The 24616-nt window shown below is 38.5% G+C and overlaps 2 protein-coding genes and 1 long non-coding RNA gene across 23 annotated transcripts in view; 1 reads left to right on the top strand and 2 right to left on the bottom strand.

The window, feature by feature from the left end:
- APOO (apolipoprotein O) overlaps window positions 1-6935 on the bottom strand; it is a 31898-nt gene extending 24963 nt beyond the window's left edge. Inside the window, exons 1-3 of one of the 3 annotated variants that reach the window (XM_083836034.1) lie at window positions 6787-6935; window positions 3101-3211; window positions 617-736 (exon numbers count right to left, since the gene is read on the bottom strand). In XM_083836034.1, coding sequence (XP_083692160.1) covers window positions 617-736; window positions 3101-3211; window positions 6787-6795 — 240 coding nt within the window. In that variant the 5' untranslated portion in view covers window positions 6796-6935. Of the gene's footprint in view, window positions 1-616; window positions 737-3100; window positions 3212-5027; window positions 5073-6346; window positions 6643-6786 lie in introns of those variants that run through there. The other 2 variants (XM_083836032.1, XM_083836033.1) reach the window with 2 other exon arrangements.
- A 156-nt stretch (window positions 6936-7091) lies between these two features.
- On the top strand, window positions 7092-20544 carry LOC310899569. 7 transcript variants are annotated; one of them, XR_014584388.1, is made up of 6 exons: window positions 7092-7815; window positions 8587-8748; window positions 9304-9525; window positions 11609-11680; window positions 13078-14349; window positions 14839-20544. It is a non-coding gene; the product is annotated as an uncharacterized lncRNA (long non-coding RNA). The 7 variants fall into 7 exon arrangements; XR_014584389.1 differs by lacking the exon at window positions 14839-20544 and having other exon boundaries at window positions 7092-7294; window positions 7671-7815; window positions 13078-13998; XR_014584390.1 differs by lacking the exon at window positions 14839-20544 and having other exon boundaries at window positions 7092-7330; window positions 7671-7815; window positions 13078-13998.
- KLHL15 (kelch like family member 15) overlaps window positions 16574-24616 on the bottom strand; it is a 27697-nt gene continuing 19654 nt past the window's right edge. For all 13 annotated transcript variants that reach the window (XM_083835922.1, XM_083835916.1, XM_083835927.1 and 10 more), the window contains one exon: window positions 16574-23338. In XM_083835922.1, the coding sequence (XP_083692048.1) occupies window positions 22229-23338 (1110 nt within the window). In that variant the 3' untranslated portion in view covers window positions 16574-22228. The remainder of the gene's footprint in view (window positions 23339-24616) is intronic.

Genomic DNA, 24616 nt, shown 5'->3' with positions numbered 1-24616 from the left:
AGGCACTTCAAAAAGCTTTGTAATGCTCCCTGCACAGGAAATTTACTTTAAAGGTAACATTACCTTAAAAACTATCTTACAAACATCATCAGAAAGCTAACCTGAAATGAGACTCCAAAACAATAAGCTTTTCCTGTTGTGAAAAATGAAAATAAAGCCACGGGGAAGATTTGTTTGTGGAGACATCAGCTCTTTCCGCAACAGCAGCTGATTCTTAGTTTATGAAGTTAATTATCAACCTCTCAAGTAACTTTGTTCCCTGATAACTACTTCCATGTAACTACCTTAAAAGTTAACCACTTAAAAAATGTTACAGAAAGCAATTCTAAGCTTTAGTTTGTTATTTTTTTGGAGGGACAGAAAATGTGAAAAAGCAGAGGTTTAATTCAGCAAATTAACAGAAAGAAATAATAGTTTACATGTGAAAAGGGGGTAAATATGAGCTGAATCGTGGAAAATTTTAAGTCATGCAGCATTTTGGAAAACCGTTTGTATAGCTATTAATTTTTTCTAAATTTTTTTTTTGCTGCTGTCTATTAATTATCCACCTAAAACCAAAACCCAGCTCGACCCTTACCACCAAATCACTACCAGACGCAACACAAAACCATTATACCTGACACCAGGCTGTGTATGGCTCCATAGCATGCCGTAAATGTGAAACCCCCTCTTCCAGTTGGGTTTGTGGATTCTCCACATATTTAGTCTCACGAGCTGGAGAGGAGTAGAGTGACAGCTGTGAATATTAGCAAACAAGAGGTTAAAAACAGAGGTGTAATTGTGTAAGTAAGTCTTCAGGGTATGAACAGCCTAACCAGAGAACACCTAACATGGTGCTTACTGTATAAACAATGCATAATATAAATTCAGGTACAGCTGTGAGACAACCATTATGAGCAAAATTTAATTATACATTATGATGAAGATGACTTTAATTGCTACACAATTCATCCATAGCTGCTATATGATCCAACTCACAGGTTATAAATTAATATTAAACCAGTTTAATAAGAAGACAAAACATAATTGTGCAAAATGTTTCTGGTCTTAATCATCACTTCTGGTTCCCAGTTAACATACTACATGTACTAGAACTCTGAAATCACAATCAATCGTCTTCTGTATTTGTACAAGCCATCATTAAAGAGGCTAAGTTGTTTCTAACAAAGGTAACATCCAACATAAATTTGGCTGTTACCGAGCAGGAAAATGGTACTGCATCCCAATGTTGCAGTCATTAACCACACTAGCAACCGCCACCACTAACAGCACCATATGGCTGAGCAAATAGGCACTGTAACACCCACCTGAAGAGCAATGGGCATCTTTATGTAGTAAATACAAAACCACAGTGTTCAGGGTTTAGCATCACAATGTATTTATTACCTGAACACATTTAAGATTACTGTATTCCATTTAAAAAAAGACTTAAGTCCATAATGTGGAACAGCAAAGTTCAGAGCAAAATGAAAACTGTTCCAAGCAGTTTATATCCTGCACTGATGTTTAGAATGAAAAGTTTCTATTTTATACCACATTTACTTTGGGAGTTTATTTTAAACTATTGTTTTTGGGAGTTTATTCTCAATTAATGCTGACACATATTACTGCTTCAAAGCACAGCTAGACCTCTTTTCAAGATAAGTTGGAAAACAGTGGTGTCTCTACCATAATAAAAAATGCTGCTAACCGTAACAAGATACATAATGACACAGAATTTGTCAAAGAATATAACAATCTGTCCAGCTGGATTTCCCACAATATTTTAAAAGACAAGCACCTGAAGTCTCATTTCCCTAGGAAGTCTGTCACCTCTGGCAATTGTTCTCACAACCAGTTTAACTCTGATCCTGTTAGACACCCTAACAGACATGTCTGACACTAGAACAGAAGGCTGAGAGATAATGGAATTCCCATACATTTTATGAAACCGGACAGCTGGCAGGTCCCAATTAACACACACTGAACGCTAAGAACGGCCACCAGAAATCCACTGCTGCCCATTCTGCTCTGCTGAAGCTGATCAGGAAGCCAATTATGCAGCACACACACAACTTCACCCTGCTGCCTCATCACTGACTCATGCCAGTGGCGGCACAGGGCACGGAGAGGCCCCAGCTAAGGCTCCTTCACTGAGGCGAAGCCAGGAGGTTGCTCCGACTATTGATCCTCTCAAATTGCGTATGTGAACTGCTGACGTAGGCACATCCGAAAGACCTACATCTACACTAAAATCGGTTTCATTTAGTTTCACTGCTTGTCTAACACTTAAGCTGAAGTACTTAAAATTTTAAAATAAACTCTCATGTATATAAAGCCATATTTAGTTACGAATTACAAAAAAACAAGTCTTTTAATGCTGGAGATTGTTAAAAGCTTATGCAACAATGTTGGTGAGTCACTACACTACAGTTAATAGGGTGTCTTAGAGCTCTGGTTGTGAGGTAACCAAAACATCTGTAACACTTTAGAGAAGAAAAATCCATACCATTGCTTATCGTATTTGTTGTTAGTTAGGTCTGAATCCTGAAAAGCAAGGAAAAGTTATATAATTCTGGGCAGATACAGCATAGCCTGTAGGCTACGACACAGGATTCAAAGCATTAGGGCAAGAAATTTTGCCTGAAAAAAATAGAATTATTGTATTTTTAGGAAAAAAACTTTTGACTTTGCTGCTTTATTGGAAAAAATGAATGGCATTTTATTAGAACTTGCCAACAGTATTTGTAATTTAAAATATATGGTGTTACTTGGACAAAAAGCAGATAGTCCCGTGGATTTTAAACATGATCACCGGTAAATCCAGAAATGTGGAAAGGAAATTTCTGAATGAAGAACAGAAGGCTTCAATGCAGGAAAAAGCTTGCAGACAAAAAAGTCTACACTATTAAGCAGAGGGCATCAGATGCTGCCCTCAGGTTAAAAAAAAAAAAAAAAGCACAGCCATATCAGCATCTCTAATACAGAAAAACTGAGAAGCAAGTTTAAAGGTAAGAATCTAAAGAGTAAAGGGAAGCACCTAACTGGTTTCATGCATCAAAGTGTGTCGTCTTTCAGAATTCTGCAGATATTTCTGCACTGGGGCTCTAACCATACTTACCTCATCAATTTTCAGCAACTCTTTTTTGGCAGTTTCTTTCTCTGAAGAGGAAGCATAAACTTGGATAGAGAGCAAGCTCAGGCTTACAGGGGTGGCCCCCAGTCGAATTATCTAGAAACATTACAGGAGGACAAGCAAATTAAGTCCAAACAAAATGGCAACATATTTGAACCCACCCCATGCAGACAATGTTTATGCCGCAGTGTATGGTAGTAAGTGACGAGTTAAGATGCTTGGAAGTTGGGAGAAAGGAGGGTCAGTGGTACAAAACCTAATGCTGTCAGGCACCCATATGATAACACCCAAATTATTCAGAAAAGCCTAATGCTAAAGGAGAAGTAGATACAAATGCTGACCTCATCAGTTTTCATCTCACAAAAAGATCTTGTTTTCTCTCATGTGAAATATGATTTGTCAACTTTGCCAGTATAGACACTAACAACATGATATTCATATTTTAACAACTTTATGAATGTCCATAACTCTCCCGTTTTTCTGCAGTTAGTACCAAAGAGTTCAGCATCTTATTTCTAGTTATTGCCTACATCCAGATTTCAGAAAAGAAAAAATGAGACCTACAGTTGAAAGTATCAGAACATAATCACCAATTTCTAAGAATTTTAGGAACATCTCCTACTTTTATGTGAGAATGTGAATTACAGTACATCATGTCAGACACTTGAGAGTTTTTGAATATTTCAGGTTCAATCCAGGCTCTCAACCACTATGTGGAAAGTGAATATAATTCTTCCTGGACTCATGACCTACACTAAACTGTATTTCTTTGCAGAAGAGAATGCTTTAACAAAAAATGGAAGATAAAAATCTTAGCTGTGTAGTGAATAAAGAATGCACAGAAAAACCTTTTCCAGCAAATGCCTATCCTTATTAACAGCATTGCTTTACTCACGAAACACAGTTCAGCCGGGAAACTTTTCAGTGCCTCACACTCTCGTTACTGCTCAGATAAACCCGTGAGTTAGATGTGCAGCATTACAGCAGCCCGTGTTTGGTTGGATCAGGTCACAACGTGAGCGAACCTAATTGCCTGTGCCCACCAGACTGGAGAGGTCTGGCTCTGCCCATGGCATCCATTCCGAAAAGTCCTGCTGCCCACCTGGCCATAGCTTTGGTGGCCGGACGTTTCCACCACAAGGCGATTTACCTCGCCTGTTTGGCAAAAGATCTGCCCTGCAAAAGAAGCAGAGAGCTTTGTGCGGGTGAGAGAGTTGAATCTGTTTGTGAACCTATTCATGGTGACAAGCACTAGAGGGCTGTGTGACCAGGAAAGAGGGGATGAAGGAGGAGAAGGCAGCAAGACCTCCTCCTCGTCAGTAATTGCAAGGGTACGTCGCATTGACCTTGCTGCTTGTGAAACCGAAGCCGTGATTAAATCAATTCATCTTTCACGACAACTGACCTAGCAGCTGGATGACTTCTGAAGCTTTGTTTCTGCCCATTGCAGAACTGCTAGAAAACAGCTTTAACGTTATTCAGGCTATATGTTTACTGCACGCAGATCAGTATTTCTTCCACTGCTTTGCAAATTGAATATATGTATATTAACCATGTAAAGTAACCAAGAGATTCCTTCAAATTCAAAAACAGAATATATAATTGTTGAACTTTCTGAAAATGTTCATCTACAGGCAAAGAACCAGCACACAAGAACTAGGTCACAGGACTGCTTTTCAGAAAAACATACGGGATCTGATGGATCAGAAGGTATGGAAAAGCTTCCTTAAAGTGGAAGTTTTACCTTATTTGTGGTTATGGACACATTATTACAGCACAATAATGAACACCACAAAGACCACCGGGTCAGCTCTGTTTCACAGCCAAAGAAAGACGTGAACCATCTGCAAAAGTGCTTGCTTCAAGACTCTTCACGTACTTCCATTAGCCAAGCTACATGAATGCCACTAACCATTAAGAATTGTGGAATATATTTCCTCATCCTTTCCTTTTCTCACTGCAAAACTGTTCTGCCACTGAAAAGGCAAGAATCTGTAATGCATTTTCATTCTGAAAAATATACTTTTAGTAAAATATTACTTTCTATGATTTTTCAAATGCTTACAAACAAAACAGATGGCCAGAAAAGACATTAGGATATTCTCCACTCCATCGACTTTCCTCAAAGCAGTTTCAGATTTATTTAAACTGCACCTAACAGTTGCCTGAACAGCCATATTCAGTGGAAATATTTTGTGTGAGCCTAAATTTCAAGTAAATCTAATAAACTCCAAATAGCTTTGTCAGAACTGCTATTCCATCAATGGCATATACTACACTCCAAAGAGTTTAGCAGTGGGGGAGCCTTTTGGAATGAGCCTTGAAAAATACAACTTCAAAGAGAGCCACTCAAAAATATAAGTATATAAAATATAATTCCTGAATACGGCAGAAGCTTGTTATGTGAATACACATGAACAGTTTTTACATCTTCTTGAGGGTAATGCTACGATGAGTGTTTCCTGTATTAAAAACAACAACACACAGCAACATCCCAAAATAAAACTTTAATTAAAAGTATAATTCATTGTTGAAAGCCTCTGTTTAGGAAAAACAAATCCAGTCTACTGTGTTAAACAGCAGGTGTGGGGTTTTCTGTTACTTAGCAACATTTACATTGTTTGAAATTTATCTAAATGTCACCAGAAGTAGCAAGTTCAAATGCTTTTAAGTAATTGTGCTTTTTATATTAATAAGTATGCAAACAGCAGGGCAGAAGAACGGAACCACCTTGGTTTCCCAAAGCGACTACTCAAAAAGAAACTTCCACTGTTCACATTAATCAAAATATGGAAGTGCAGGTAGTTACCAAAGGTTTCACATTTACATTTTAAACAAAAAAAAAGAATGAAATTAACCTGTAGAAGTGCAAGATTAATGTCTCCTTAAACGCAGTGTTCAAGCTATCCTGCAGTGGTCCTCTAGATCAGCTAAGTTTACGGGACAGATAGGACCAGCACTGAAGCGGTGTATATACACACGCACACAATAAAACCTTTAGGATCTCATCTCTTAATTCCATATTAACCACATGTTACTAAGCCAAGTGGCTCAGTAAAACATTTTGGTGGTGCTGTGCCTTCTGTTTGCCTTACAGCTGCTCCGCAGATAAAAAACAAAACCAAAAGGATTCTGCCTAGGCAGTGCTCTGGATTTACATTAGTTAAAAACAAACAGAGTGGTGTTGTGCGTTTTTTTTTTTTTTTTTTTTTTTCAAACTGAAGAATTCACCTCTACGTGTAGGCAGGGGACGACTCCTAAGGAAACCATCCCTGAAACCTGAATGTTCCACCCGCCACCGGCGTCCCTTACAGCCTCTCTCCAGTCCCTAACCGCACGCGGCCCACGGGGGGGATAAACAGACCCCGCGCCAGCCCTGGGAGCAAGCATGGGGGCAGGGGCTGTCGGATTAGACAGAACTCCTGCCCTGCCTTCCCCTGTCCCCGCGGCTTCCCCGCTCCCTCGGCACGGTTACCGCAGCCTGTCAGGGCGGAGCAGCCCAGCGTACACCAGGACCCCGTATCCCGCTTGTCGCGGGGCCGACCCAGCCTGAAGCGGGCTCGCTCCCGAGGCGCCCCCTGCCGGCCTCAGCCCCCTCCCCCCCCACCCGGGCCGCCAACGGCCACCAACGGTCCCCCGCGACCGTTACCGGCCGCTACCGGCCGCCTCACCTTGAGCATGGCGTCGCCGCGCTGTGACGTCACCGGCCCGCGCGCCGCTACGGGAGCCGCTGAGCGGCGGAACGGGGGCGGGGGAGGGGGGGGAGCCCCGTCGTGACGTCACGCGCCGCGCGTGGCCCCGCCCGGGTGTCCCGGAGGCGCGTGCGCGCCCCCGGCGCCATGTTGGGGGTCCGGGCCTCGGCGCTGCGGGCCGGGAAATGGGGCAGTGGGATAAAGCTGCCCCCCTCCTGCCCCTGAGCGTGCCTTGGCTCCTCCAGCCCGGGGCGGGGGATCGCCGGTTCATCTGGGCACGCTAATGTGGAGGAAGCTCACGTCTGCTACGAGGGAGGGAGGGAGGGAGGGAGGGAGGGAGGGAGGGTCTCCTCTCTGTGATAGTCCGTCTGGCTTCTTACTCAGCCGCAGGAAAGTATCAGAACTAACGAGCAATAAACTCCCTTCAGTTAAGACAAGCCAAAACAATCCCACGTTCTGATCTGAGTAATGGGAAATCTATCATCAGGTAATAAAACACGTTGTTTCTTCAGATTTGCTGATCGTGAGTTTCCACCTTTCACTGATTTTTTTTTTGCACCACTCAAGACCAAGGCAGCAAATACACTAGCGGAAAATGAACAAACAAATGAGGTTATTTAGCTCTTTTTCGTGTGTCATCATTTTCTGATCAGTTACCAGCATCTTGGTGCTCGTTATTTTTAACAATTGGTTAGATATTTATCCTCTGGTTTTATTTTGCTCATACAGCAGTAAAACATTTCGAATGCAAACGAGTGACTTGCTTTTACTGAATAATCTTAATTTTCAGTGGCGATGAAAAACTCTATTTAAGGTTAACACGGAAAGACATTTTAAATCATTTCTCTGCACTCTTCGCTCAGGGTAACTGTTACGCCTGGAAGAGGCAGGCTCCTCGTACAGCGGCCGTCGCAGTTCTGCCGTGATGCCGTTCTGTCACAACTTGCCTTCAAGGGGCGATTCAGAGCGCCTGATTCCTGCAACCCAACAGGAACCTTTGCTGCCCAGGTGTGGGTTCAAGGCAGACTCCAGCAGAGGGTGTTAAGAGCACCGTTTTTCTGCTTTGAAACGTGCTCTCTCCTCTGGGCCTTTCTCCTGGGACTGGAAGAGAAGCCTGCGCTCCTAATTTAGACGCACAGATAAGAACACCAAGAAAATAACGTTGATCCTCTCTTCACGAGTTTTGTCAAGTCCAAAAATTACAGTAATTTAAAATAGTTAATATTGCTTTTAGAATACAAAAACTAGTGTCCTATTAGTTCTGGAAAAAATACATCAAAAAGACTTTTTACCTAAAAAAGTTAAAGCACACAAAGAACATGGCAGCAAGGAAATGAATTTCATCAGGAAGTCAAATCAAAATCAAATTAATCAAATCAAATCAAATCAAATGAATTTCATCAGGAAATTCATTGTGGAAAGATAGATGAAGTACTCTGTTGTAATCTTAGATTTTCTTTGTGATGACAATTTTCATAGTTCCATCTTAAAGAAAATTCCTCCATTTGTTTATTGTAGTCTCTTCGCAGACTTGTTGAAACCAGGTGTAGCAGAAATAAATATTTTCCAGACTAATGGGGAAGTTTAGCCATCATATTATAGAACGGGGCAATGCTTCTCAATGAGATGTTTACAAAAATAGCAGATGGTCCTTCTTATTTGTTAGATTGATAGATTGAACTATTGTCGGAAGCAATCTGAAGTAAAGTAAGAAGACTGCAGTTTGTGCCTGCCTTTTCTTTTTAAAGCTTTATTGTATTTTTCTGCTATATTTTACAGGTGGCAGCTGATGCTTGCAAGTTAATGGGATATCGGAAATATTTCGAACAAATGGTACAAGATGAGATTTGGTATCAAAACATATGATAACAGATGAAACGCATATTGCTACAGTGAAAGATTACATTCATGAAGGAAATGTTTTCAGATATTTTATTACAGGTTTGATTACAAACATTCTCTCTTTAGCAATGAAGAGTTGTATCTAAAATGTATGTATACAAGTGACCTTTGGTTAAAGAATGGGCCTCTTTCACCACTGAATTGTACTTTGTGCCGTCAGTTAAATCTGTAGAAAATAAGCAGTCAGGGTGTAGCAAACATTTGTGGAAAAATGTTTCTCCAGTGTTTTATGGCAGCTTTGTGAGTGTGGAGAGTGACAGGGTAGGTTGCAAAGCAAGCACATTTCTTGATGTGTTTTATTCATCAGTGGTGCGTGTGTTACAAATACACATTTTTGCGATCTGTGTATATGCAGTAACTACACAGCAATTATTGATAATGCAGATATAAATATTTGAAGAATAGATAATTGTTTTATAAAATTTTCTAATGCAGACAATTTTATTGGCTCCAATTTTATCCTGAGTTCATTTTTTTTGTTTTGTGAAAGTTCATCTTTTAAGTGATTAATATGATTGATTAAAAATGGGAAAAACTTTATAAAGACCAATGGAAATGTATTAGTTTTCATGTAGATGTATTATTCTTTTACAGTAATCTGGATGAGATCCCTGCATACTATGGTGGCCCAAATAACTGCTGAAAAAGGTTGTCACTGCAAAATTTCTCTAGGACAGTGATAATATATGACATAATGGATTGTGCCAGTTCCAAAACACTGTAAGACAAACTTAAAAAGGAGCTGAAATTTCTGCTGCTGAGGCCACAGAATAAAGACCTTTGGAATGATCAACTCCTGGCTGCTTCTAATGTTAGGTAAGAACCTATACCAAGCTTGAGTTTTAATTTGCAAGGAGTATTCTTCCCTTTCATTGGTAATTAGCTTTTCTAAATACTTGTGAAATAAATATTTCCTTTAGAAAGCTGCAGCTCAAAGAATTTTGAAAACGTTGTCACAATTCATAAATTATTTCAGTCCAGGCAGAAATAAAATTTAAGATGCTAACCCTTTGCCTTAGCTATTAGGGTCTGATTTTTCATAATGTTGTATCAGATTGCTTATTTACAGTTCAATTTTTTTTGTCAGTAAAATAAGAACAATCCTTTCTCTAGCAACATGACAGCTATTTGCCACACATTTATAGTTACAGTAGAAAAAAAATGGATTTGCTGCACATTCCTGTTAAAATATGAGGTCGTAACATCTTTCCATTAAATATCAGTGTCATTACCAACTGACACTGATCATTGGAAAACATTATATACATGAAAGGCTGGCTTATTTTGCAGTCCTCCTTCATGATAAATCTTGTATGTATTTAATATTTTTTTTCATGCACTTTTTCTTCACTAAAATGAAATTATATTCTTCACTCATTTTTCACTAATGCCAGGACTTGCCACTACTGTTTTGCCAGCCTGTTTAAAGCTTATTTTTAAAATCTTTATAAAATAAGCTGCTTTTCTGCCTCTCACTGCTTTTTTTTTGTGTGCTTTAAGTTAAAGGAATGCTGTTTGGCAGGTCTCTTTTCCTTTCAAGTTACTGTGAAACTATGTAGTTAATAGAAAATATATAACCACAAGGGCTCCAATAAACTGAACTGAAAGTGATTGTATATTTTGGTGGGCTTTCTAGATATTCTGCACAAAGCACAGTCGGATGTGACACATCAGGTATACAGCTTTACTAGGTAGGCCTCCAAAGCACACAACACTTTTCTCATGTTCCTGTCACTTTTAGCACATATTTGTTAAACAGCTAATTGAACTGCCTTTTATAGGGGTGTCTGATGATGGACCTTTTCCAAGTTCCTTTCTGAAGGAAGGGTAATTTGTGTATTCACAAGCATCCTATTTAATTCTGTTTTATTTGTTCCTTATTTTGAAAAAACAACAACAGCAAAAAACACGTGTTAAATACGTTTATTATTATTAATTATTATTATTAATAATTGTACTGTTTTATCTGAAGTGAAACTTACCTTGTGCTTTTGCTTTTCATTCTTAAACATGAATAGTTCTTAAAGTATTTTGAACTTAATGCTTGTCAGAGTTGCTCTTTTGGAAGCTGAAAGGTCTGAAATAATACACTGCATAAGTAAATTGAAGGATAGAGATACCATTGCAGATTTCTTCTTGCTTTCCTACTGACCTACCTTTAACTGCATGAAAGGCACTACTGCATTTTAGTATGTGCTGTGTCATCAACTTTGTCACATACTGACAGCATCCAAAATATACTCAGTGGTTTCTAAATCCTTAGAGATGCCAGGCAAAAGAAAGAAATGTATGCTAAAAAAAAAGTAATACAACTGAATATAATTTCACTTTTGATATTGCTATGGTTAAACACCCCGATGTTCCTTCTGTAATTCAGATCCTTGTCTTCTTACTGCAGCAATCAGTAGCTCTAGTTCCACGTTTTTGTATTACACCCTTCCAGCAGTGATGAATAATTGTTCTGTTAACAAGTTCTTGATGCTACCAACAGAGATGTCAGCTAAGAGTGTGGTGTAACAATCATCTTCAAGTACACAGTTGTAACACTACTAACAGCAGTGAGAACATATAAATTAACAAACTTTTTTTTTTTTTGGTATTTTTTGGCACCCATCACAACAAAGGCCAACTTCTTTTCAAAATTTAACTACATCTCATATTTCAGTAGATCTGGATACATTTTGCACATTAACTGAGGCTAAAATGTAACAGATGTTGCAACTGTTGCCAGTCTCTAGGTTATTTACTACATCACATCTTTTAACTTCATCAGTATGTTATTCTCACAGTAATGCTTCATTTCTTAACAAGAAAATGGGATATCTTTACTTTATTTGCCTATAAATACATTGTTATTGGTATCTAGATATATTCTAACAGTATCCACTCACACTTCTAGGACAGGAGGAGTTACATGAAGTCCATGGGACTTACCAACTCATACACAAAAACAGCTCCTGGAGAATGCAAGGTAAACTACTATATGCTGTGCTACATCTTGCATGATACAAGTTAGCTGTTCCTTGAGAAATAGGTTTGTATATATTAAATAGTAAAGCCTATACTTACGCTGTTAGTTAACTCTTGGTTTAAACTTTGATTTGCTTTCCTATTAAGCCCCTAGGGTAGGGCTTGAAACCTTGGAGGATCCTAGGGATCATAAGAGAAGAGGATCATTCTCTAGAGGTTTGTTGTACAGCGTAAATGAGGGGTGAGACAGAGCTGAGTAGCATATTAAGAACAGCATGTATTTCTTTTCCCCTGATGCTGCCACCATTATTTGATATAACAGGAAAAATAACATAACAAAAACCCTGTATTATTCTGTTGCTAGAAGGTAAAATTTAGTTTCTTGGTTTTATTTGTTCAGTCTGGAGTAACACCCTTTTTGGGAGGACAAAAAATGTATTTGGTTATTAAAAGGTTTTCTTTTCTAGATCTTCATTTCCATATAATTCATTAGTCACCTCTTCACTTCACTCTTATTGGCCCACTATGGTGTCCACGCAGTCAAACGTTGTTGTTCTCAAGCTTGACAGAAAATAGCAAAAAATAAGAGGGTGTGTTTGAAAAAGAATGAATGGTATGAGGCAAAACTGGAAGCACAATACATTTTTCAGGATATAATCCAGCATTTTTGTAGAGAAGTCATTAGCCAGGAAGTCCCACTACAGTTTCTTGCTCTTTAGTACTGTGGCAAATCATGGTTGTTCAGGCTTGTTTTGTACCTTCGCATTTCCTTTGCTTTCTTTGCCTTACATTCATCAAAAAAGATCACATCTGCTACCTTCAACTACTGTTTCCGTTCTGGGAGCATTCTGTTTCTCTTTTCCACAAAAGCGTAACATTTTCCAAGGAAGAGCAATACTCAGCTTCACACATATTTAATCCTGAAGCACATTTAGGAAGCTCTAAGACATGTTTCAGGGGTCTTTCAAAAGCATTAAAGGAAACCTTCATCCGCATAGTTTGCTGCAGCTTTTTCTTTCAGAGCAATCATTGGCAACCTTATATCTTGACCGTGTTATCACCTAGTACTTCTGATGGGAAGCAAGTTACATTTTTGCCCCTACACCCTATGGAGCAAGGCTAAGATCATAGTTTCTTTTGTAGGACCTAAAGAGGCATAGAGTAGTGGTATACAGACGGACAGGCTTCACTTTTAACTGTTTTTCTCTAGTACAGCATTTGGAACCACCTCTTCAACTTGTCAGCTGCATCAGTCTTGCGTAGTACAACAAGGTCCCAGTGCAGCTAAGAAAACAATGCTTTAGCAGTTTTATAGATGAGGAAAATGTCATGTTTCTCAAGTGCGATTTAACAGATTCTTATTCCTATATTTTTGTAACAATGTTTGGTACTACACAGGTACCGAAACTGAACGTTACGAATAGGAATGACTTTGCTGAACATCAAGAAAAGGCAATTTCACAAACCGAAAAGCCTGAGGATCAGTCTACTGTTGCAGCAGAACAGGAATACGAAGCAGCTAAATTGTATGCCTGGTCACAGGCATTATCTCTTGAGGACACTCAATGCTTTGCATCCTCAGCTGATCCTCAGCACAAGTCTTCAGCAGTTAAAGCACTAGAAAATTGCTAACCCATGTAGTCGCTTTAACACATTCTCTCCCGCTTTGTGAACAGACTGCAAATATGAAAACACGGCTTCCTACACTTATTAAGTTTAGAAGAACTGATATACTCATTGTAATTATTTTTAAAATATGAAATAAAAAACAACTCTGTACTGCAAACCTAGGATATAACTCAAACAATTATTACACTTGCTTAGATTCAGAACTTCTATGAAGAGCAGTTGGTTGATTGAGTGTTAATAAGCTTGTATGGAGATTCCTCTGGCTACATTATTTAGGTTATTTCACTTACCTTGGTTTCACAGAACAGTACTGAGCCAAAATGCAGCTCTTTCAGCTAAAAATTTCTAATACGTTTGGTAATAATTGGATCAGCTCCTATCTTTAAGGACATGAAGTTTCATTAAAATAAAAACTTTAGTTTGGTTAATTACCATTACCTATTTTTTCTTGACTACAAGATTCTTTTCATAGAATAATTTGGATATTTTTATTATCCAAGTGTTTTGGATAATTTGTCAGGAGAAACAGTGAAGGAAAAATATCACATGACAGTAACACTTCCAGGTTGCAATAAATGAACTGAGGATCAGGGATGGGGAGGTTTTGCACTGTAAAATGCCTTCTGAAACTTAATTTTTTCATGTTTGGGGTTTTATTATCATATTAAAAATTACTGCTGGAAGCTAAAATATATTCCTGGTATTAAGTTGCCACCCGTGTTAGATAAGAAATGTGAGGAGAATGACCTGCAAGAGCCAGAAAAGGAAGCCAGAAGAGCTGTTACACAAGGCACATCCCACAGAACATCCACAGCTGGTGAGGAAGGCTCAAGTGATTAGGACTCCACCCCAAGCACAAATTAGCCAAGAAGGCTTTCCAAGAGGCACAAGAAGGTAGCAGAGCAATTTCTTGCTTTCTAGGATTGAACTGAATTTCCCCCCAATAGGGGAGAGCGTTTTGGTCGTCCCTTATATTGCTAGCAGTGTCACCACCACAAATACCATCCTGTGGATTTTGTATGACTTCAGGAATCTGGGAAGGTAAACACGAGGGGAATATACTGACCACCTTGGAACTCCTCCCTTGAGATTATGGAAGTTAAAAAAGCAGCACGTGGGTGAAATACTTGTTTTCAGTTAGCATCAGGCAATTCTTTTGACAAAGAAGGGATGGTGAAGTGAAATTCTCATCAGTAGTTCTCAAAAACATGTAAACACACCCATAACATACACGATTGACCACAGGAGAGAGTAGATTGTCACAGAGAATAAAGAATTCTATGGTCGGTTTAACTCAAGCTTGTGAGATGAGCAACACGGCAACAAAGAGTAAAAGAAACAACGCCTGCGCTGTGCCTGAGGACATACTGAAAATGGGTGGGGGAAAGAAAGGTGCCAGTTTAGGTCAAAGACGTATCTGTCTGGTAAAACTAAATACTGCAACAAAAGGGTTAACCACTAAAGCCATCTATCTCCTTAGAAAACAAGTATTTTATTCAGCACAATTTATTGAACTTTTATCCGTTACAGAACTGTTACCAAGGGCGACATCACCGTGAGACACATTTGACGGATACCAGATACGTGGCAGAGTTTTTTCTTATTCTCTCAAGTAATACATAGCATTAATCTAGAAGGCTGGGTGCTCAGCATGAGGCACTTAATCGCTGGAATGAATGTCATCGACAGAAGACTGGGTATTTAAACAGAGATCACCACGAGATTTATTTTTACCTGTAAGCATTGCCAAAAGCTAACTTTTCAACCAAAGCAGCAAACGTAGACGTAAAAAATGTTAATGAAAATAAATTAGGACCATCTTTACACATATTTCCTTACCGTCTCACTTGAACGAGCAAAAATTTTGCACATGCCAAGAAAGTTGCATTGGCCAAGGTGGTGCTATGATCAAAAGATGACACTGAAACATCAACAAGACTTACTAGGCCGAAGGCTTGATACCCTGGGGGCAGGGAGGGAATACATCAACAAGTACATTATGAACTCAAAAGGTACCAAAGAAATACAGCATCTGTGGAACACTCAAATCAACAGTTTTTGTTTTAATATTATGAAGCTGATGGAATAAGAAAAAAAAAGTCTATAACTAACAGGGAACATCTGTTAAAATTAAGAATTTCAAGTCAACGGGGGTGGATAACATACCAAAAATCTAGAAGGAATTAACAAAACTACCTTTGCCAAACTAATGTTAATTTAATATCACACAAAGCAAGTGAACACAGATGAGTGAACTACCACTGAAAAATAAAGCCGCATACTCCAAAAAGTAAAGAATTTGATAGGAACAACTATGAGCCAGTTAATCCGAGTCTCCATAGTGAAACAATGGAAGCATTATTTGAGGTTCCTAATCAACTAAGCAGGTGCTAAAGGCAGCCAAGTGTCGCATCGTGGTAGAAAGGTACTGCCAGAAATGTGACCTCGCTCACAAAGAAAGGAAGCTAAAAGATGAACAAAAATAATTGTAAATAACAAATTTGTGACATGCAAAGATTGCTGTCATCTTCTGTTCCACTGTATCTGTCTACTACGTTTGGTCTGAACCAAAAATGGGGGACACACCGCAGTTCAAAGAGGCCCCTTTTCTTGTGGCCCGCTCCCTGGGGCCAGCGGATCTGCGCTGTTCTCCGTTAAATTGTGCTGCTTAATGTGGCACGAAGTCAGGTCACCGAAGAGGGAGGAAAAGAAGCCACTTCGTGCAAAAAGTCTTAAGTCATCCTGTGTACCAAAATAACATTAGAGTACTATTTTTGGACTGTGATGAGACCATCACGGTTATTTTCAAACATTTTTCGTAATAGCCTTTTAAACCAGGGAGTTTGACAGCAAGAGAGTTGCTGAAGAACGCTTGCAGAGAAAAGGAAAGACGCGTCAAGGGACTGACAAGGAAGGCTTACATCAGCCTGCTTGAGAAAGCAACCTCCTTCCTGTATTACCTCCCTTCTTGGTATCAAATGTTGTCCTAATCTGACACACCAATCCTGAAATTAATACCTCATTATGGGAAACTCAAAGTGGTATGACTTAGCTTTCAGGCTCCAAGCGTGTAATAAATGCACGTTGTCTCAGAGCCCCCGATTCCATGTATTTGACAGATTTGGTTGGACTTTCTCTTCTCCCAGCCTCTGAGGAACACCAAAGGCTGGCCTCGGTTCCCATTTTTGTTGTTTAAATATAAATTTAGTAAAGTCCTGCAATCCAGGTACACTACACTAAGTATTACAAAGTATACACAAGAGCGTTTAAAGCTTAAAAATATTTTATTTACACTTTTCTTTATACACATTTTATACATTTTTTTTTTCAGTTTAAAAACCAAACACAGCGCATATGCAAGTCTGAGCATACTGTATCCATAGCTAGGGAAAATTACCTTCTGCCAAAAAGATACAAGAAAAAAGTTTTTTTTTTTCTTTTTTTTTTAAACAGTTTAAAAGAGGCAATTCTTAAATTATTCAGAGTTTATAGCAGCCCTGGGGTAGTCATTAGACAGTTAATCCAAATGTACATGAGGTCATATATATATATAATTTTATGTAGGAAAAGTATTTCCAATTGCTAGACATAAACGCGGCAGACTCTGAAAATAACTTTTCCTATTAACTTATCAAATACATTCCTTTCGATACAAACAATCTGATATTGTACACTGGAAACAAGTGGGATACTATAGCAGAATTGCATTCTTCAGCATATAATAATATATTTTTAAAAGATCTAAAAAAATAACAATATATAGGGAAAAATATTTAAAATAAAAAACATAGCTCACTCTTCCCTCCACCTGTTCCCATAACTGACATGAAAGTTAGGTGGGTTCCACTGAGGTAATAAAAGCCCCCTAAGTATAGCCTTGCAGTCCTACGTAACACTGTATTTCCTGGACTTACACCAATGCTTTCTACCAGAGCCATAAATAAAAACTACTGTCTGCAAATAGAAGTGGTTTTCCCCTAGCTACCAACTTAACATTAATCCAAAGATATTTGATCGTTGAGAGTTATTTTAAAAGACTATATAAACATTAATTGAAATCTGGGAAGTGGGGAAAAAAATAGCAGAGAGAAATCCAGGAAAGCTGTACACAAAAAAACCATCAGTTTTTCTGCCACCTGCCACACTGACTATGCTTTTATGAAGTTCATCCATACAAAGGGAAATTCTAAGTTGCTTATCAACTTCCAAAAATAGAATACAGATGCAAAAGTAGTCATTAGTATTTATTTTAAGCAGCTTCAGATTGTTTTACAAACATTAAAACCTCAACAAGTTAGCTACAGGACACTGGCAAGCTTTGTTTTAAATGAGTTACACGTACTTCTCAGTTATGTCTTTCCCACGTTCCTTCAGTGAGCCCTGCCGCATGTGATGGACCACGCTTACTCAAGTTAACCTCACCAGTTGTTTTTTCTATTAAATGAAGAACAACACGGATGTTTTCTTTGATGACCCAACCTTGTAAATACTTAAGCACAGCTTATAACATTTGTGTCTTTATGTTTTAAGTACCTTACAGTTCTGTTTTCTTTACATTGGACTGTTCACATATGCGAAGAACACATTTGAAGTGTTGAAAGAATGAGGGGCCCAATTCACTACTTTAGTTTCGTACGGAAAAAATACATTAAAAAGGCTAAGCACCCCTACAAATGTGATTATTTCTAAAAAGACTGCCACTTACAAAACTGACTTAAGCTTGAAGTTTAAAGAGCCATTAGCATCTCCTCATAATGCTTGCCTTCATTTTGCAAAAGAATGGACATAATGAGTTAAGCAATGTTTTTCTTTTTAAGCTTCCTATAATTTGTGCCTGCTGAATTTTATCCTTTGCTTCCTGAGTGTCAGTGCTTCATCCCTGATGCAAATATTGTATTATCAGCAGGAAAAAAGGCAGCACTTGTGTTTGTAAGGCAGGAGGTCCGTAAGAAAAAATGGCTGCAAGCCTCAGAGAGCAGCACAATATTAAAGTCGCAACCCCTTAGAACTAGGTACAGCAGGACTGCCGTCATACTGCAGAAAGTAGGGCATCCACATGTTTCAAAAGAAGGAAACACAAAAGCAGGTTGTCAGGTACCTGATACGCTGCTGCTGGCCCTTCGTGCTAGCGCTGCTTTCTGAAATAGCATTGACCCTTTGTAAAATCAAGTACTGCCTTCCTCCGGTTGAATCAATGAGGAAAGAATTTCTAAAGGATTTTTTCCCCACCTCATACCTCCCACTATGAAACTACTGCCAACACTCTGTGGGGAAAAAATGAGCTATTTCCTCCTCATGTGGTACTTTGAAAAGAGTTATCTGTCCCATAGAAACAGATACAGCAGGATGCTGAATGGCAACTGGCAGTGTTTAACCAACTTACAGAAGCACTACAGGTTTTGTCCGTTCTGGCTCATTTGGAAACAAACCTCCTTCCTGGAGCTAGGTGCTACATTGAGACAAGAAGCTGATACATTTTGGTATAAATGTGAATCAACTAGACTGTAACTCACTATGTCCACCTTTTAAATTAAAGGCAAGTACACTTGCTATTTAAAAGCAGGTGATACATTAAGTTTTAAGTATGTAGGTAAGATCAGATTTGCTGGTATTCTTTTAAGGGTGGGGTGGAAATAGAAGAACCTCCCAAACTTACAAATCAAACATAGTAACTTACCTTTCCCTTGATGAAAGGGAGGCATTTAGATGGTCTTAAAACCCTCCTTATCTTAACCTACTCATAACACTTAAAATTTGATAGTAATAAGCAATTCTTTTTAGCCAAACTAATTTCGTTTTTATTTAAACACTAAATGATCTGGAGCTAAATACTAAAAGAAAATACAAACAGAAACTTTCAATAAAGTATCTCTCTGAGACAGGAAGTAACAAAAACAACCAGCTCCAAAGTTCCCACTGCAGTGGAAAAAGAGAATGTAAGCTAATTTTATATTTTGTGTTTGAAACAATAAAAGCATGGTAGAAATGTTAACAAAATTAACATAACATTCTCACATACCCCCACACGTTCTAAACCCAAGCAAATTCCAGTCATTCCTAATGCTCAAAGATTACAGCCAGCTTCTCAACAAAGACACAACTTCAGGGAAGCTGAAATCAACAGTGCAAGTTGAAACTTCATGGAATAATTACTGTTACAGTCCTGAACATGGTCTTCCAGAACTGGGCATCTGAAGACTGTATCTGCTTCAAAGCAGAGCGCCTAAAAATGATCTGGTTGTTCATGTCAGTGTCGATACTCACCAATGACTTCACTGGCAGTTGCTTAGCCCACAAAACTAAGAAGGTACTTAAATGTAGAGCTGAAAACTTTATTTGGGACACCTCCATCCTTATTTTTAATCGAGTCTTAGCCATGTGCATTTACTACACCTGAAACATGGAAGACCAGGTTTCCAGAACCACATCCATTCCCCAGACTGACAGGTAAAGTACTCCGTGCCCATTATGCCCATTAAAGCTTACTTGAGCAGGATTAGGTTTTTGCTGCCCCATACACTTAAGAAACGAGCTGGTAGCAAAAAGAATATGAACAGTAAAAAAAAAGAAAAGTATTTTTTTCTTGTGCCCTAATATCCTATGAGATAGGTACAGCAGAACTTGCACACAGCCAGCACCTCCTGGAATCAGGTATCTCTGCACCCACGCAGGGCGATGTACACAGACGTCTCTCAGTGAAACTGAGGTTTTAGTGTAAACCAAGTTGGCTTTAAGTTAAACTATTAATTAAATTATATTTCTTACTCAGTAAAGAATTAAATATAACTGCAAACCTCAGTCTGCATCAGAAGGCTGAATATCAATATTTGGTCCAGTCACTCCTGGCATAGACAACTTATCACCACAGCTACGATGGCATACATTCTCTCTTTCTGTTAAAATTTATGGAAAGGAAATACTCTATCAATAAATCATTGTTACGGAAAAGATCCTGCTGACTTGTCACGTAGCTCCAGATCCTCACACCTGAAACCAACATAATTGCTACAATGGTATAGCTAAATATACGGATGAGGAGTTTTACACATTGTTTTAACTTCTGTTGATGATTTCAAATTTAGTTTAGGCAAGTAGGTGTTATTTTTAACACAGGACATTTTGTGCGATTTTGGTCCCTCTGTAAGTGCATTCTTTTGAACTCCCTGAGTACGGTACATTCCTTTTCTACAGTGATTTCTGACTGGAAGATGCTGAATAAAGTGGACTTGCATTGCTGCATATGAAGTAGAGTCTCTTGCTTAAAGAAAAACACAGTAGCATAAGATTTTACAAAATATGCAGGTGCACGTTTCAGCATTTTGCCCCTGCATGTCTGAACTAAGCCTCTGACTTCCACACATTTCTCATTCGGATTCTAGAAGTGACTACTTTCATATAATTAAAGAAAATGAGGATTAAATTACTCATTATTATTTATGCCTTGGCAGATAATTCTTACCAATGCAGTGTTAGAATATCTGCAAGTTAACACAATGGAGTTTTTAAAAGCCCGCTTAGACCACACATCTCACTCAGTTCAGGCACTCTGAGGTCAGTAGCTATAGGTCTGAAGGTTGTTTTGTTGTTTTTTGTAAAAGAAACATAAATGGTACCAACCATCCAACCACCAAGGCTCCACATTTTTAAAACACAGTAGTTCACAGCAGCTGATAATTAAAAAATTATTAATAATAAAAGATTATACCACTCCAATATGAGTACAAGTGAAGTCACTGCTGAGAATAAACTATAGTACATCCAGTTCCAAAAATAACTGTGGGTCAAAGCCGTGCTGATGAGCATTTGCTTACTTACATTTTCCATTTCCATAAAAATGATGACTGGGCAGCACATTCAAACATAAAAGAAACTCAGGTAAGATATGTTTACTTTTAAAAAATAATTTATAAAATAACAAATTATTAACAGTTCATTGCGTAGAATCAATGTAAAGATTTTGAAGTTACTGACTCAATAGTATACGCTAATGAGAATTTGAAGAGAACAGATGAGGCCTCCAGTTACTTAAGAACTCTGAATTATGTAGTTCACGAATTGAAAATACTATACGTTAAATTCAACAGATATGGCTGACTCTGTGCACTAGTTAAAATATATTATAGCTGCACGTGAAAAGATTTTTTTTTTTTTTACAGTGTATGCATGTGTGTGTAAATACCTTACTCACCAACAAACACAATGCAGACAATAGAAAGCAGCACAGAAGTAGTGTTTTGAATAAAAAAAGTTCCATTTTCAATTTTGTAGAAAATGTGTAAATTGCGTTTTGGCAGACTCACTGGTACTACTATACAAAACCAGGAAAAAAGCCATGCAAAGGGGTCAGGATTATTCTTGAAAGTATTTAAGGGAAAACAGAAACACCTAGCAGATTTGAGAATACTTTGCAATTAATGGGAAAAGCATCCAAAGACAACATAAAACACAAAAATGGTTTAGTTTTCTTCTTTTAAACCTGGTTGTAGCCTAGTATAGCTAATGAGTTTTACTTTGATGCTCAATAAAAAATGAGAATAAAGTCTTTTTTCTCTTCCGTCCACAAATATTTTGTTAAATTCAATTGATTTCAGATGCAGTGTGGTATCATGGCCATAGAAGAAAAAAATAATGTATTATGGACATGAAATGCTATCAAAAAAAGTAAACACACCCAAAAATATATTTTTCTTTCTCCTACTTACAATTATGTTTGTTAAAAAAAACAAAGCTTTTACAATATCAGACCAACTATTCACTTTTCTAATAAACTTGGTAAGTACTCTCCCTGTACATCCCGTTTCTCTGAAGCATTTAGCAGTTCTTCATACAGACAAGCTAATGTCTCTGAAGGAATTCAACTGGTTTGTTTTCTGACAAAGGAGTTCAGCTTTTCAAATTTCACTGGGTTGTTCATTCGTTTTTAGCTGCAACGTCTAACATGCTCCAAAACATATTCAGGAAAGTGCAAGCTGCAGACTTGCAAGCCATCCAGCTTACATGGCATCCTCGGGTATTCATCTTCTTTCCATTTGTTTTCCTCTGGATCAAAGGTGAGAATCGAATCACTGTAATGACCATTGTAACAAAGGCCTCCAAGAACCATTATCTGTTTGTCCAGAACAGCTACACCATGACCACTCCTACCAATCGGCATAGAAGCCAGTATAGTCCACTGATCAGTATCTGGGTCGTAAACCTCTGTAGACGGACACCCTTGAGATTCAAAGGAGGCCCTTAGAATCACGCAGACACCACCAAAGACATACAGCTTACCATTATAAGAAATCATTTTGTGAAAGCATCTCGCGTAATTCATTTTGCACTTGTTCTCCCAACAATTAGTGACCACTTGAGTTCTCCTTGTTCGCTGCTCTACTGTCCCTTCTTTACTGGGATCAAATACACACACTTGCTTAGAGGTTGAAGATGATGTAATTCCACCAGTGATATACAGCTTGTTACCAAGCACAGTCCCTTCATGTCCGTACTTATTGACTGGATAGGGATCCACAAACTCCCATTTATCTTCAGTAATATCATACCGTTCGGTTGAGTAAAACGTTTCGTCCCTGGTTCTCCCAGCCACTGCGTACACATACCTCCCAATAACTCCAACAGCAAACTCAGACCGTGGGACAGACATGTCTGCCATTCGTAACCAAGTGTTCTGTCTTGGGTCATATCTAAACACTTTGGATGAAGCATGAAACTCACCGTCTGGCCCCAGTTCTTCCCCACCTAATAGGAACACAAAGTTATTCACAATGGCAAGGCAGTCTGGTCGCAAAGGTACTTGAGGACCCTCGAGTTCCCACCAGACCCTTGGTTTGTGCAAGAGAAGAATTTTACTGTTTACCATACTGTGTCCTATCATTCCTCTAAATACAGCAGTCTGGGGTTTGGCAGAACGAATTTTGTTCGATTTCATTTCCATCAAAGGCTGTTGGTGAACGCTATGAAAGTAATTCATGGCTTGGTCAACCTCATGTCGCAGCTGCCGGGAGTATCGATAAAACTCTGATGTTTTTACCTATGAATACATTTAAAAGATATTAAAATTCTGACCGAGAGAAACAATCCAGAAAATCTAAATGACTAGGTGTCATTAAAAGATTATTTTACTTAGTTTCATTCGGGTATTCTTGACAGCAATTGCATTTGTGTACGGAAGGTTAAGCTAAAGCACTGTTATCCAAAATCCAGAAGGCAGTTTAGAAATTAACAGCAGTGGCTAACATTTTCAGTGGAATACTCGCATGCAAAATTTAAGCAGGGATTATGCACAACTCAAGTCCCCTAGTTTAAAAATCATTATCCCTTCTCCCTAAAAGCTCGTTCATCTTCTGCTTAATCAATGAAGTGCCAAAATTAAAAGCGCACTATTGCCCTGGTTTTGAAAAATATTCTACACACCCATTCTGTGCCTACTCTAGACTAACTTCTGATGAATTCTCACAACAGAGCCCAAGCAGGTATTCCCAAACACTAGGCTCTGCTCAGAGGGCCATTTAATCGTGGTAGAAAGGGAAGGAACACAAACCCCTTCCTTCAGAGCATGTGATCACACTAACCACTTTTCATCATGGTTACCTTATGGTTCCCCCTCTGTGCATCTCCACAGGTTAACACACACCTTCAACACAAGAGGAAAACATATCAACAAATATTCCTTTGCTTGCGCATTTTATTGGTAAATTGCAGATGTAGGTTTGAACTTCCACTTCCCCGGTGAGCGTTACAACTTTTCTGTCAATGCCTAGTCATGAAGTGCTCCTTCCCGCTGCCATCTCTCAATTTGAAAAGAGCTCTCTCTGCTCAGTTTTTTTGAAAGAATGATTGTAATTTACCTTCCCAGGACTCTACCTCGTATCTAAGCTAATTCAAGTTCCTGAAACTGGTCTGGAGATGATTCCAAAACATATCTGATTTGAACATTTTCATTTATGTAACTCCAAGAAGCGCTCAGTTACCATGTGACTCTCTTCAAAGAGGCTTCACTCTTTCTGTGCAACATTCTGAATTACACCTCTAAAACAAATTAAAAAACAAACAAAAAAAACCACCACTCCCAAATGTTGCCTAATCCACAAATCCTCTATCAGATTTAATCCTATCTCTCAATATCTTCCGCAAATAAAATGGATTGCTTTCAAACATTCTCAACACCTTTAGTTCCTACCAGCTCCAAAAAGAGGAGCAATGCTCTGAAATAGTGTCAGGTAACTCCAAAATTTCAAGGCAGCCACACAATAATATCAGAAACTACCGTATTTCAACATCTGTTCCCCCACTTCCTCCTATTCCCTTT

This window comes from Anser anser (assembly GCF_964211835.1).
Source record: "Anser anser genome assembly, chromosome: 1".
In the NCBI taxonomy this organism is placed as follows: domain Eukaryota; kingdom Metazoa; phylum Chordata; class Aves; order Anseriformes; family Anatidae; genus Anser; species Anser anser.
This window is presented reverse-complemented; position numbering and strand designations above follow the sequence as displayed.